Source organism: Haemaphysalis longicornis, unplaced genomic scaffold (genome assembly GCF_048455015.1).
Source record: "Haemaphysalis longicornis isolate Haplotype H1 unplaced genomic scaffold, Haemaphysalis longicornis Haplotype H1 scaffold_10, whole genome shotgun sequence".
NCBI classification, from domain to species: domain Eukaryota; kingdom Metazoa; phylum Arthropoda; class Arachnida; order Ixodida; family Ixodidae; genus Haemaphysalis; species Haemaphysalis longicornis.
In genome coordinates this window covers 150,723,244-150,737,382 of record NW_027526204.1, presented here as the reverse complement: position 1 = coordinate 150,737,382, position 14,139 = coordinate 150,723,244, and the positions used below count along the sequence as shown (strand labels likewise).

The 14,139-nt window shown below is 50.1% G+C and overlaps 1 protein-coding gene and 1 long non-coding RNA gene across 2 annotated transcripts; both read right to left on the bottom strand.

Annotated features, from left to right (window-relative positions):
* Positions 1 to 520: 520 nt before the first annotated feature.
* LOC144158005 (uncharacterized) lies at positions 521 to 3,094 on the bottom strand. Its single transcript, XR_013319936.1, has 2 exons — positions 3,053 to 3,094; positions 521 to 1,093 (listed from the first exon to the last, which is right to left on the bottom strand). It is a non-coding gene; the product is annotated as an uncharacterized LOC144158005 (long non-coding RNA).
* On the bottom strand, positions 3,066 to 12,000 carry LOC144160150 (uncharacterized). Its single transcript, XM_077691747.1, has 6 exons — positions 11,695 to 12,000; positions 10,515 to 10,721; positions 8,294 to 8,461; positions 4,953 to 5,879; positions 3,480 to 3,605; positions 3,066 to 3,096 (listed from the first exon to the last, which is right to left on the bottom strand). Exons 1-6 carry the CDS (start codon positions 11,985 to 11,987, stop codon positions 3,066 to 3,068), a joined length of 1,752 nt encoding a protein of 583 aa, XP_077547873.1. The 5' UTR covers positions 11,988 to 12,000.
* Positions 12,001 to 14,139: the final 2,139 nt, after the last annotated feature.

The following is a 14,139-nucleotide window of genomic DNA, read 5'->3' as shown; positions in this document are numbered from 1 at the left end:
AAAATGCCTCTAATTAAACAACCGTCGCACGCTGAAGCAAATAAGGTTTCTACAGGTTATAAGTAGGTCACTAGCTAGTTATCGCAACAAAAAAAACAAGATGCAAAATTTTTGTGTCAGTGCCCCTTTAAAGGAGCCCTGACACCAATTTTCGGCGTTAATATTATTGCACAGTTCGCTTCCTTCACTCAACAGAATACCCTGGCTGAAATATGAGCGGCCTGCGACGCGAAGAACATAGATCTCCTTTATCGCGCCGACGGAGCAGGGCGCGGAGCGGCACTCAGCAAATGGACATCAACGTGACATAACCCCGTGAAGCCAATAGAAGTGACGTGACAGCGCTCGTCAAAAACTCGTGACGTCACTGCACGCGCGCCGCCCCACCAGCGGCGAGCGGGCGTCGGTGACGTCCGCACAAAGCGGTGAGGTCAGGCCGGGATTCTGTCATGCGCCGTTCGGGATGAAAGCGCAAGAATTTGAAAAAAAAAAAAAAAAAAAAAAAAGATTTTCAGGCCGTTTAATGTAATTAACTATCGCGCGCTGAAGTATTTGAAGTGCTGCTTCAGGTCCGCCAGACTATTAAGCATCGATAAAAGCAATAAAAGTGTAACATAAAATTTTCGTGTCAATGCTCCTTTAACATTAAAGTGCTGACGAGTCACTGTGTGGCTATCAAGGTGTTCTCACACCGGTATACCAAGCCTTACAATCATCTGTATACACTCGTGGAAACGGTGCAACTGCCCATGATAAAAAGACGTGTACAGCGACTGCGAACCCATGGACAGTCATGGTCACGTGCAGTTAAACGTTTGTGGCAGCATCTGCCCGCACGGTACATGTACTGCAGACGACCATCGGCACTGGACATCGTCCATCACAAGTGCGTCACAGCGTCGTCGGGGTCGGAGTCAGTGTCCACGGTAGAGAAAATTCCTGGTGTGGGAGCCTCAGCCGTCGAGTCGTGGAGACGTTTAGTAAGGACATCTACAGCCGTGTCCTTCCTTTGTTCCTGCTGATCCTGTATTGCCTGAAGCAGTGGGGACAGCTTTTTCAGAACGATGTCTGCGATCGTGGCGGCTCCGTCTTCCTGGAAGAGGGCAGAAGTGTAGAGGCATGTCAGATGAGATAAGCTGAATGCCTGGCTAACGGAACGCTTAATTCTACGGTGACTTGACTAATTATAATTCGTGTTAAGTATGGTTGACATACCGGTGACCAGAATAATGAAGTTAAGAATGGCCATATTAGTCACCTAGCTGGCTTGTACTGGCGAAAATGTGAAAGAGGATTTCATTGCACCTTATTTTTCACAGGAAATGCATATTGTGGATGCAATGACAATATATGCAGTGCGCGTGTTTGTTCGGCTGCATTCGCTCTTTCCACCACCAGTCTTTTTAATGACCGTTGTAGGAGGCGCTGCTGACATTCACTGGCACTATCGTTCCTCGACGCTCGCTACGTCAACAGTACGGTAGTTCGCGCCGTGGACATTATAGTGCTTGCTGGGCACTGGCGGCAAAGCCAGGCCAGGATGCACATTCATATGCCGACAAGGCTAGATGCCTAAGGCTGCAACCAATCAGCCATGCCGTGTTTGTTCGTCGTGCGGTGGTCCACCGGCTTAGCTGTAAGATCCCAGTCTAAAATTCCAACAGGAATGCCGCAAAAACCTAACAAGAATTCCTGTCATACGTCAACAAACTGTTGTGACAACAGAAGTCCTGTTGTTACGACACACATTTCTGTCGAAACGACAGCCAATTTTCTCACCGACAAACATTCCTGCATTCACAACAGAACTGCCATTTACGCTACTCTTCACAATGGGTAAATAAGATTCAAACCATGTGCAACTACTGATGGAACGTCAGGATCAGGACAGGAATTTTACACAACAGAACATCAAAATGAGGACATGAACACGGCACACGACAGAACATCAGAATCCCGACACGACAACAATACGACAAGACGACAGTACGACACGCGAAAATGCGACAAAACTACAGAAATTTTTCTTGTCGTCATTTTCAACTGGGATATAATGTTTGACTTTAGGGTGATATGTCTAAAAAATTCTACAAAAACTGTTCAAACGAATGTGGAGGACTTAAAGGGACGCAGAAAAGCCTTTTGTAAAAGTTACAAAAGGTCTTTATTGTCAAGTAGTACCAATATAGCGATGCAATGCCGTTGGAATTATTGATCTACATTCAGTATTAGCTGCGCCAGAAGCAATTAAGTGCACCTCTCTCCCCTTGCCGATCGATTCCTCCTCCCTCTCTGCTTCTTTCAAAGCAGCTGGAAACACTGGGAATAGCCATGTGACATCGCGACGCTCGACTTCCGTTCTCCGCTAGCTACACTCCTGCGCCTAGGCACGCGTCAATCGCTACAGACCCGCCTTTGCCTCGGGATCGCGCAGGAAGGTGGAAGAGCAGCCGGAAGCCGATGGCAGTGACGTTGCCGGCGACCGACGATCGGCCGAATCAGGGGGGCGCCTCGCCGTTGCGTCAGCCGTGATCGCCGTTGCGTCAGCCGCGGTCGGCACGCTGCGGCGTCGCGCTCAGCGGCTGAGAAAGGCGATCTTCAAAAATTGTTTACAAATTATCCGTACAACGTATGGGGCTCACACTCGGCTCAAAAATCCCCCGTTGTGTGTTCTACCACCTGAATGCATTTGATTGCCACCTTCACAAAGATTTTCTGGGTCCCTAGTACCCCTACCCCTTTAAAGTTGAAGGAAAGGCAGCAGTTATGACTAAATTACCTCACACCGAAGCAGGGGGAGACGATAAGTGGGTAAAGCATTGCTCCAGCTAAGAATGTGGATGATTGTATACTGCACGCCAAGCACAATGGTTGCATTGTCCATTCGCACATCAGCTGATAGCTATCGCTTTAGGATGTCGTTTTAAGAGCAGCAAGCAACGACACCCGTATTTCTCGTGTTTTTCTCTCGTGAGCCAGAACGTAAGCTGGTTGTCTGCTCGCTACTCTTTTGCCAGTTTTCTGCCGAAATGTGAAGGTTATACACACTTACCGATAGCATGCTGTCAGCCGTGGCCTTTTCGCAGCTGGCTCCACCTGCAAGAGCAACAAAAAATAAATGTGAAAGAAAGATAACGTGCATAGGTCCTTTGAGCTTATAGCTACGAAACAAATGAAGGATACTATGCTTGCATTGATGTAACGACAGTTGCTGAGATCGGTCAGTAAGAGCAGCAGCAGATACTGCGACGGAATTCTCATGTACTCTTTGCTCCTTTTACAGGAAAAGAACAAAATATTGGGAGAATTACAGAACGTGAGTGATGGAAAACTGGCCATTCGATCATTTGAGGAGCTGAGATGCATATAAATGTCGCTGCTGCCACTGATTTCAAGTACTTGAATGAGTACAATACACAGTTGCACATGCCTAAGACTTTTGGTTTCGAAATAGGATTCGAAATAGTAAAAAAAAAAACGGAATGAATTTCATCATGGCGTCGTTACCCGCTGATCTGAGCTCATCAGCAGCTCCGGCCCCGTCAGTGTCGTTCTCAGCGGGACAGTCCACTGACTCGCTATGAGCTGGAGCCGCTTTCTTCTTTCTGCACAAGCCAGAAGTAGAAAAAAAAAAGAAGACGTGGTGTGGCGCAGTTAGAATGCAAAATTGCCGAAAATGAAAATTGCAAGGAATTTCTTTTCTATCATTTCGTGTCAAACGTTTTCAAGTGGACGAAGTAGTGCAGAGACCTCTACTACACAGTGCCACGTATCTTATCACAGCTTCAACGTCAAAACCCTGAATTGAATGCGCATCAAGGACAATAAAGTGTCGTATTCGATGTCGCGCACGAAGACGAAGTTGCAAGCATAAGAATGTGGGACGAGCCTGGCAGCTAGGAGTAATGTTTTACAACATAATTCAGTGCCATCCAAGCTAATACACATACATGCATGCGCCATACATATGCATGCGCGCACACACACATACGCATGCACGCAAACGTACACACACACACACACACACCCTCACTCACTCACTCCACCTGAACATAGGCAAGAAAGCAACTTCATGTGGCTATAGATATAGAGGTGTCGCTAGGGCTGTAGACTTCAGCTAAGCAGTGAGAGCGCGCTTTTTTACCAACAATTTAGGAATAGGTTTCTATTTTTCATTCACCCTTTGACCTCATATAATTAGTACTGGTCCAGCTTGTTATTTTTGTTGCTTTGCTTAAAGTTTAAACCTTATTCTTCTTCTCAATCGCCATGACAGGTTACCCGCCATGATTTGGAGGGCCATCATACACGCCGCCACGACCCTTACAATTATTGTCATCATGATTCGAGATGGTGATGGGCGAAGTGATAGCCGGAAACTTCCAAATAACAGCTGACATTGTAAAAAAAACACGCCATGCAGCGTCTCGCGTTTTCCGCCTCGCGGTATTCGTGGTACCGACGGGCATCGCGCTTACGCTTGGCCAAGCGGCCGGATCGTCGTCGGCGGTCTTTTTCTGCCCGTGCCGCGTATTTTGTCTCTTTGAGTAAGCTTCACTGTGCAACAAACGATGTGGGAAAGCCAGCGAAGAAAGACCAGGCTTACACCGATTTCCCTAAGGGCGGCTTCTCCTCTAAACGCAAGGGCACCGCTGGGAAGACATTTTTCTGGAGGCGAGCAGGTGGCACAAGGGAGAGTGTGTGCTTAACGGAGGAATAGGGGAGCGGCTTTTCTCTCTCTACGCACGCAAAAAAAAAAAAAAAAAAAGCGGAGTTAGCTTATAGCAACAGCTCGCTCAAAAAATACCTTTCATGGGAACTGCACGGGCACTTCAACACAATCTGCGCATTTGCGCCAACAAGAGACAATGCTGGTTAAAAGAGAAGATAATGAGAAAGCTCCTTCCTGCGGGCCGCCGATAAGTAATATATACACCCCAAATGACACTCACGGCTTCCTCTTGGCTTCACCGCTGCCGGCTACATCTTGGCCGTTTGGCACCCTGAGCGTCCTGGCCAGTTGCTCTACGCTCATCGGAGGCACTTCTTCGGGTCTCTCGCCCAGCCAGGCCACGTGGCAGTAAACCTCCGCATCCTTGGACGTGCCATCCGCTCCCGCGGCGTAGTCGAGACTCAGAGCATCCCCCTCGCCGACGGCCTTGACGACTTCGTCAGCCGGGGTGCGAACCCCGTCCCGGTACAAGGGCACGCCCGTCATCATCACGCGCCTCACACCACCGGTCTCCCTCACTTCGCACTCGACCTTGGCGCCCTCCACGACGCCCCTTACGACTGCCCTGGCACCGCGGTAGATGAGGACCGAGGGACGAACCACGAGCGACGTCATCCTAGGAACAGGGGCGGCTGCTTTATCAGGTTGCTTACTAGTGGCTTCCTCCGAGTCTTGGGCTACAGCCCTGGCCGCACAGCGCGCGTAGCTCCAGGGAGGACTCTTGTGGTCCCGCTTGAGTCCTTCCGAGAGAAGTGGCGCTTCTTTGGCGTCGTCATCGTCTTTTGCGGCTATGCTACGGGCCATCATTGCAGCTGCCCTGCCGGAGGACTCGTCTCCGTGCGAGGCATCGGAGACCGCGGGAAGGCCTCCGGACGAGGGACGGATGTAGGTGACCCACCACCTGGCCGACGTGCTCTCCTTGAGGTTCAGTTCGGCGTCGAAGCGGACCATGTCGCCAATGGTGAAGATGTCGGTGAGGTCCTCGACGGTCCTCTGCATGGAGCGTTCAACGACGGCCAGCCGGAAGTAGGCCGCCGGTGTCGGGTGGGGGCCGAGGCGGATGAAGCCGTAGTCGGACCTGAGCCGGTCGATGACTCCGTCGTGGCCCGCCAGGACACGCGGTAAGTCCTCGGCGCAGCCCCACTCTCTGCAAGTTACGTGTGCTCGATTTAAGGACGAGAAAGATGTCTAAGTAGTAACAGGGAGGGAGGGAGGGAGGGAAGGACTGAACATCTATCGGGTACTGAAACAGGGATGCCCTTTGAGCCCAATACTGTTCATGCTTTACATGGCAGGGTTAGAAAAGAAACTGGAAGAAAGTCAAGTAGGGTTTAGCCTAACCCATATGCTGCAAGGCGAATTGGTACAACAGCATATTCCGGGAATGTTATACGCAGACGACATTGTTCTTTTAGCTGATAACCAAACCGATATGCAGCGGCTAATAAATATTTGCGGCCAGGAAGCCACTGACCTCGGGTTAAATTTCAGTGCAGAAAAATCAGGAATAATGATTTTCAATGACGCTACCACCGACGTAGTGTCTATCCAGCAAGGCGAATTACCTAGAGTGAAGGAATAGAAATATTTGGGTGTGGATAAACGAAGGGGATAACTACTTGAGTACTCACGAGGAGCAACTTAAGGTTAAGGGAAAGCGAAACGCAGCTATAATGAAGCATAGAGCTCTGTGGGGGGTATAACAAATATGAAGTAGTAAGAGGAATGTGGAAAGGAGTAATGGTTCCGGGTCTCACGTTCGCGAATGCTGTACTCTGCTTAAAATCAGACGTTCTATCAGGCCTTGAAGTAAACCAGAGAACGGTAGGACGTTTGGCCTTAGGCGCGCATGGAAAAACAACTAACGAAGCAGTTCAGGGAGATATGGGCTTGGCGTCGTTTGAAGTTAGAGAAGCTCAGAGTAAAATATGCTTTGAGATGAGGTTGAGGGCAATGGATCAACGAAGGTGGGCAGCTAAGGTTTTTAGGCACCTATACTTGAAAAGCGTGGACACGCAGTGGTTAAGAAAGACTAGAAGGCTAACGATGAAATACGGAAAGAACAGTGGGGAATCCAAAACAGCCAAGGTAACCAAAAAAGAGGCAAGGCAGATTGAAACGAATAAATGGAGGGAAAAAATGGAAGCTAAAACGTCGTTAGAGATGTACAGGGCTGAGAAGATGAACATCAGAAAGGAAAATTTCTATGATAATTCCCAGGGCAGTGCTTTGCTTTTTGAAGCTAGAGCAGGTTGCCTGCGAACTAAGAGTTTTGTGAGGAAGTATTCCCAAAATGATGGGGTATGTGTGGTCTGCGGAAAATAAACAGAAACTATGCGGCACATAGTGTTAGAATGTGAGGGTATCCATCCAAATCTACATGAAGGGAATATTGGGCTTTCAGAAGCCCTAGGATTTAAGGGTATCAGAGAGGAAGTTAACTTCAAGGCTGTCGAGGGGACGAAAAGAAGATTAGAATGCTGGTGGACGAAAAGCAGAGAGGGGAATATTGCCTAGGACAGTTACAACCTGTAACAGGGAAAAGAAAGTATTTCGGGCCTAATAAGCTTTAGTGCCTGCCCTAAGCAGCGCTAGTATTAAACCAAGAGTGTAAAACATGGTTATATTAGTCCTTTTTGGTAAGATGACATGTCATCACCCCGCTTCAAAGGGGAAACCAATAGCAATCATCATCATCATCGGAGGGAGGGATAAGAGAGAGGGGGGAGGGGGAGACAAATTCACGCATCTCCACGAAGTGAATCATGACGAGTGGGCGAAGCACTGGGGATCGTTCTTACCGTAAATCACGCGTGGCATCGCCCACCCACGCTTGTAAATGAGTGACAACGCGTGTGTACAGTATATACAATTGCAATCCAATCCATTCCGATACAATTCAATTTAATCCGATCCATTTCAATGCAATCCAATCCAAATCCAATCGAATCCAATTCTCCTCGCACATGCGCAACACTGTGTACACGGACGCCAAGGCCCGGACAGAGCGAGGTCCTAAGGTGCTTCGCCCTAAAAAAACTTTATTGAGCATTAATTTGCGAGTGATTCGCAAGTGTCCATGTTCTGCCTGGGCTACCACGGCCCTAGCTGCAGATAGCAAGCAAGAATTGGTCTTCGGGTCGATAACCGGACAGCGGCCTACTCTGACACTGCGAAAATGGGCTAGAAGGTTTAGGTTATCCGCGCCATAGATTACTACGTGTTTCAGGGTTCCAGGTTTCTGACAGAATTTACATAACGCTGAATACGTGTGGGGAAGGGTAATTGCTTACGGACTCGGTGGGAAAAAGTGCCTGCTTGATTTTGTCTGCGGTTGCTTGGCTTTCGGTTAAAAATGTGTGAGGACCGGGAAAGGTCTGTCTCATGGTGAAATACGAGTGGGTTGTTTCTTGGTAAATGAGGAAAGGTACTATCCTAACGACGTTGCTAATACGGTATAAATAGCACCTTGAAACACTTTTGTACGCATTGTGCAGTCGGTACTATATCGAAATATCTGTTGTTATATCGAACTAGAGTGTTGCGGAAGGTTGTACGCACTTGCAGGGCTTTGGTGAGGCCCATCCCGGAACGCCCTTGACGTGGTGAAAGGCCAGGACCCGCCACCTGGCCTTCACCTCTTTGCGCCCGTTCTGCTCCGCGTCGAAGCGGACCAGGTCGCCGAGCTTGAACGAGTCCGTCACAAACCTCACCGGACGACCCAGGTACCTGCACGAGAGGACATTGCGGAACTTGCTCCTGTGGGTCGTGTCCTCTCGCAGGTCGACGTGACATCAATACAGACGCACAAACGTCTGATGGACGCGGTTTTAACAATCAAAGTTGGTTCCTATACTATATGGCCACAAAAGACTCTTCTGCGGGACTCAGGACGGTGCTGTGCCGGGGTGTACGCGAGAGCACAAACCATGGCACGTGTTGTCATAGGAAGCAGAGGAGGAATACTTTTTTGGTACAGACAGACAGACACGCACAGAGAGAGAGAGAGAGAGAGAGAGAGAGAGAGAGAGAGAGAGAGAGAGAGAGAGAGAGAGAGAGAGAAATATTTGATCTGCTACTTCCCACTGGGGCAGTTTTAAAACCGGTACCACATGCCACAGCCCTCTTGTTTCCGATAGCTGAAACGTTCACTTTCAAGTTGGGCTGCAACGTACCTACTGGTGACTACAACGTCCTTCAACAAATGCAAAATTTGAGATTCATAGCGGTACAAGCATTTCCTTGAATGCAAATCTCGCGTTCACTTTTGGACTAACCCACAAACAGTACGGTCACAGACGAACCACCTTCCCGCGCCAAAAAGGTCAATACAGGGTTTTAGCATAGCGGGTACCGTTCGCTAACGCTACGGCGACGGGCAGCGGGGCCCGACTGGGCAGGTGCAAATTCGTTCCGGTAGGGTGGATTAGTTCCGCGGGCCAGCCTTCGCCATGCCCGCGCATTCGCTCCGCTGAGGCGCAACCTCCTCGCCCTCCGCGCGCGCGCCTGCGCAGTCGGGTCCCGGTAACCTGCCGCCGTAGGGTGGGCCTCGGTTAGCCGCTATGCTAAAACTCTCTATTCGAATCGCTGAGCGTTGTTGGCGTTTCAACTCACGCCATCAAAAAAACAAAAAAAAAAAAAGGCCTTTCCACTCAATGTGAAAGCTGTCGGAAGTGTTGAGCAGTGATTCGCCATAATGGGCTGTAGCGCCGTTATCCTCTCACTGCTACGAACCAATGAAATCCAAATTTCCCGCCTTCGCAGTGCTCGCGCGCCACCTGCCTGACTGAAACTGCGCCAGCGGGAGTTCTGTTCTTCTTGTGCTTGCTTTTCCTCCCGCACGTGCTGGCGTTGCACGGCTACTTTTTAAGTGCGAATGCACTTTTATAAGCGACCCCAAACCATCCACCGCCGGCGGCGGCGTTGGCGTCCGCAGTGCTCCTCTATATTTGAAAAAGAAACAGCATCCGGCGCCAGGTTTCGATCCGAGGACTTTCCGGCCGCAGCGCGACGCTCTACCGACCAAGCTACGGACGCGACGGTGATATCAGTGTTAGACGCGCCTTATATCTTTAACGCATTCAAACTACGTCGTCAGCGGCGTGCGTTGGCGACTCAGCGGGGTTATAGCGGCTTGATAACTGCGTGGTGTACACGTGATACTACAAACCCGATGGAAGAGATGGAAGAGAAGGCGGCGAGGCGGTGGGCTGCGGGGGCCGAGCGCAAGCGCCGCAAGCGGGCCGACAACCGTGCATTCGCACTTTCACATTCTCCCCCTCGGGGAAATGCGGGGTAATTTTGCTCTTGCTATCGTAAAACCCAACCCAACGAGCGTTCCTAACTAAATGAACGCGGGCGCTGCCGGTTAATTACGTATGTTTTGCCTCAAATGTGCCGGCAGTTTTCTGTGCGCTAAGCAACGAGGAGATGTATGACAAGCGCCAGCGTCTCATGAGTTTCGAACGCTTATGACTATATAAACCGCTTGGCTTTCGAAGCCTCCGGGTTATCTCGCGACGATAGCCGCTACGACGGAACGCCGCGTGGCTCTGCTAGGGCCCCGCGAGCGAGCTACAACGACAAGGCGAGCCCCTAAAGTGCTCTGCACTTACTAACTTGTTCACTCCCGCTACATCTCCCATAGCCTTTCCACTTTCTGGCTTCTTTGTATCTTTACTCGTGCCCCATAGGCCCTCGAAATAAGGGCCGGTGCTTAACCGGCAAGCTGGCTTTTCTGCATTGCACTGCTGCGAAGCCGCAGGTGCAGGCGCATCCTCACCTGGCTTCGTCGTCCTTGTGGAAGGAGGCGCTCTCCGAGGGGAAGCGCTTGAAGCGGATGAAACCGATAGCGTCTCGGAGGTACTCGATGACGCCCTCCTCGTCGAACAGGCTGGTCGGAAGCCTGCCCGTTTCGCTTAGGGGCGGAAACTCCGACAGCGCCAGCAATGGCGGTGGCTTGCCGTCGTTGCCTCCACCACTCGCCGGCCTGCGACGCCACAACAGAACATGACATTCGGTCAACGCATACCGCATTTGCACGATTCTAACGCGCACCTTCTTTTTATGAAAAGAGGCGTCTTCCAACCCACTATAGACGAGGCAACCCTTACCTTTCTCTTTGTTGCATTTAAAACTGAATGAGCCGGAACATAAGTATACGTGAAAATACAACAAAACAAGGTTCACTTCGACAGGCCTGCGTTCCCACTTTTTTGAGGAAGGATGTGATCTTCATCTGGTGGCTATTCACAGCACTGAGCAGCTTGGATTCTCCACAGTGTCCACGAACAAAAGGGCCTTTATAATTCTGCAGTTTCGGATGCCGGAAGGTTTTTCTAAGTAGCTTCTCAGCCTCCTGGTCAAACATTTCTTCGTTATATCCAATATCGCGCGCGGCTCACGGTTTCAGTTTAGTTATAAAAGAATAAGTGCCACTGAAATAAAGCGTGACCAACCAAATATCGTATTTAGTTCGCTATAGCCGATAATTCGCTGTATCAGTGTTCGTTATAACGAGGTTCAACTATACTACTTGGACCGAAGCGAGAAACAACTTCACGAAATCTTTTTTAAAGTATCAGTGCTCACAACACGAGTCTCTGCTTTCTTTTGGTGTCAGCAGACGACGCAGGAGCGCCTAGAAACAGGTGCGCGCCCCTGATTGGCCAATTCGGGCGTGTCCCTTCTCCTCATTGGCTGACTCCAGCTGTATTCTGACTACCAGTAAATTTGTCGCCGGTGGGCATCACAACAACGCTCTAGAACGACCAATGCAATTAGTGTGTCGTCCCAGCGGACGAGACCGCTGGGACGACACCGCAAGGCGCGAATTGGTCGTTCCAGAGCGTTGTGGTGAAGCCCCCCTGCGATATTTTCTCAGAGTGCATACAATGAACCATCAGCTGAGAAGCATAACAACCGCCGTTGCGGCGTTCGGACGAGGATATATGGGGACGTACATGATGGTAGCTGCGTTCCCGCGGTGAACACGCTTGACGTCGTAGGCGCGGTACTTGACGCCCGAGTCTGCGTAGTTGTGGGGAACGGCGCTGCAGAAGACTTGCTCGTCCCGACGCAGGCCCGCGGCGATCAGGTCCCCGTGCCGGCGGCTGGGCTCGAAGTCCTGCGCTTCGAAGTAGACCAGTGCGCGCACGGGCCGACGCACGCCGATGCAGCCGCAGAAGCGAGACACCCAGGCCACGCGGCCGCGCGCTCGAGCCAGGGCACAGGGCTCACGGCGCTGACGCGTCATTGGCGACGCGACGACACGAACCCTGCATGCGATGCGCTGGACACGCCACGCAATATTCCTACCACTGCGGGTGCGCGCATTTGGTTGGGCGAGAGAGAAAAATGCAAACACAAATATTTCTAAACAAAGTGTCGTGGCCCAAATCTTCTTCGTAACACGAAAGTGCTTTATTCCGGGGGACACCAGGATTTCGCTGACGTCATATCCGACACCGAAATGACGCCAGCACAACGAAGCAAGCGGCCTGTAAAGGGTGCACCTCTGCACACAAGGTGTTCTTGCGGGGAAGCAACCTTTAGAACTAAAGAGTACATTATACTTAGGGTTGTTAGTTTTCGAGTTTTATATTTTAACACGAAAGCGTTTTACGCCTGGATACACCAAGATTCACTGACGTCATATCCGTCCCGGAAATGACGCCAGTACACCATTGACGAAGCGACCTGCCAGCAGGACGTCGCTCGTCAAGCACACCCACAAGACAGCCGCCGACCCGCAAATCATTCTCAGCTGCAGATTTCGCTGCACATTTCACTTTCGTGTTTTACTGATCCCTAAGACAGAGAAATCAACCACACTTTTTAAAGCAAAGCTTTACTACTTTCGTCCAGCGATTTCGTGAAGGATGCGCAAATGACACCATCGGGCGACACACCCCTCGAAGCGCATCGCGTGATTCGCCGGGCCCGCTGTTGGCGCCTGCCACCGCCGTTGCGACTGAGGCAGCCAACCATCCCCGCAGCCCCCATGAATGCGGCGCTCGGTCGTTTCCAAGGAGGTTAAAAAAAATTGCTGGAGTGGAGGGGGCGCCCGTGAAGTGAAGCCGCCGTGACGCCATCTTGCTATAGGGCAGAAGACGCGTAGTTGTTGCAGCGCGCGTTCCGTGTATGCGCGAAAAAGTGTTGTTGATTCGCGTGCGCGCCATGTAACGCGATCAAAACAAGTATGGTTGGTTCGTACGTGGCTTACGGTTGCGCAAACAGTGTGAATGCGGCGCCGGGAGTCAAATTTCCCACGTCAGTTGCACGCGTGCAAGCTTATTCCAAACTAATCATGCTCGTTGCATTGTGTCGCGCAGTATTTGCGCCTTCAACGTTTAATTTCTTTACTGCTAGGTTTCCGAACGATGCTGAGTCAGTGGCTTTTGTCAATGTCTTTTGTTTGCCATTTGATAGTATGTTTTATCAATTGGATGTCTTGGATCATAAGTTTGTCTTCTTTCAAAAAATAAACACTTTGTTTCCCAAATTAGTTCATCCTTTTTCGGTATTTCATGTCACTGGCAATGTAATCTCATGGTGTAATTTACCATAAAAATTGCTAGTTCTTTTTTTGCGGTTTATTTGTGCGCTATAAGTTGCGCAGCAATGCAATGAACGTATTAGCATTGGTTACTGTCATACTCATGAAAGTTTTCTGTGTCCGTTTTTGTCACTCCATTATGCCTATTATCGCAATACTGTAATCCCGGTGTTTCATGTTGTTTGTCTAAAAATGCCGCATTTTATGGTCACTTAGTTTGTTGCATAACTGCTGTGTTTTCACTCTACAGTGGCAACTCTCAATTGCTTTTGTTCTGACAACTTTCATGATCAATTTCTACATTTGAACAGTTTAAAATAAAGAACATACGTGTTAATCACTTTGCGAGTTCTTACGTATTTGTTTTTACTTTGTGGCAGCTGCATATCCGAGTTTATAAGGTGAAAAAAAAAACAATGTCCGTGTACTCGGAGATCTGAGTTTTTACGAAATTACTTTGGTAAAAACAATACGGAGACGTCCGACATGGCTCGCCTCATAGTACGCAGTGTTGAATTATAGCTTGAGAATCCGTTACGTAATTTAGAACCGCTGGGAAAGTCCGCAAAGACCGCTGCAAAGCACTTGGCATGTGGTTTCTTGCCCCCAGCAAGATGGCCGCCGGCGGCTTCATCCGAGCCCATTGGTTGGTATAGGAGCCTTCCACTGTCGTTTCTGGCAACGTGACTCGTCTCGCGTCCGGCGAAGAGGAACAGTGCGTTCGCCATGAATGAACGCCGCGTTCACCGGGGGCGTTCGCCGGGGCGGCGTTCGCCTCACCTAAACTTGCCTCTGCTCTTTCCCCCCCCCCCCCCCCCCCTATCAACGTCGTCGCGCCCCTCCCCTTGAA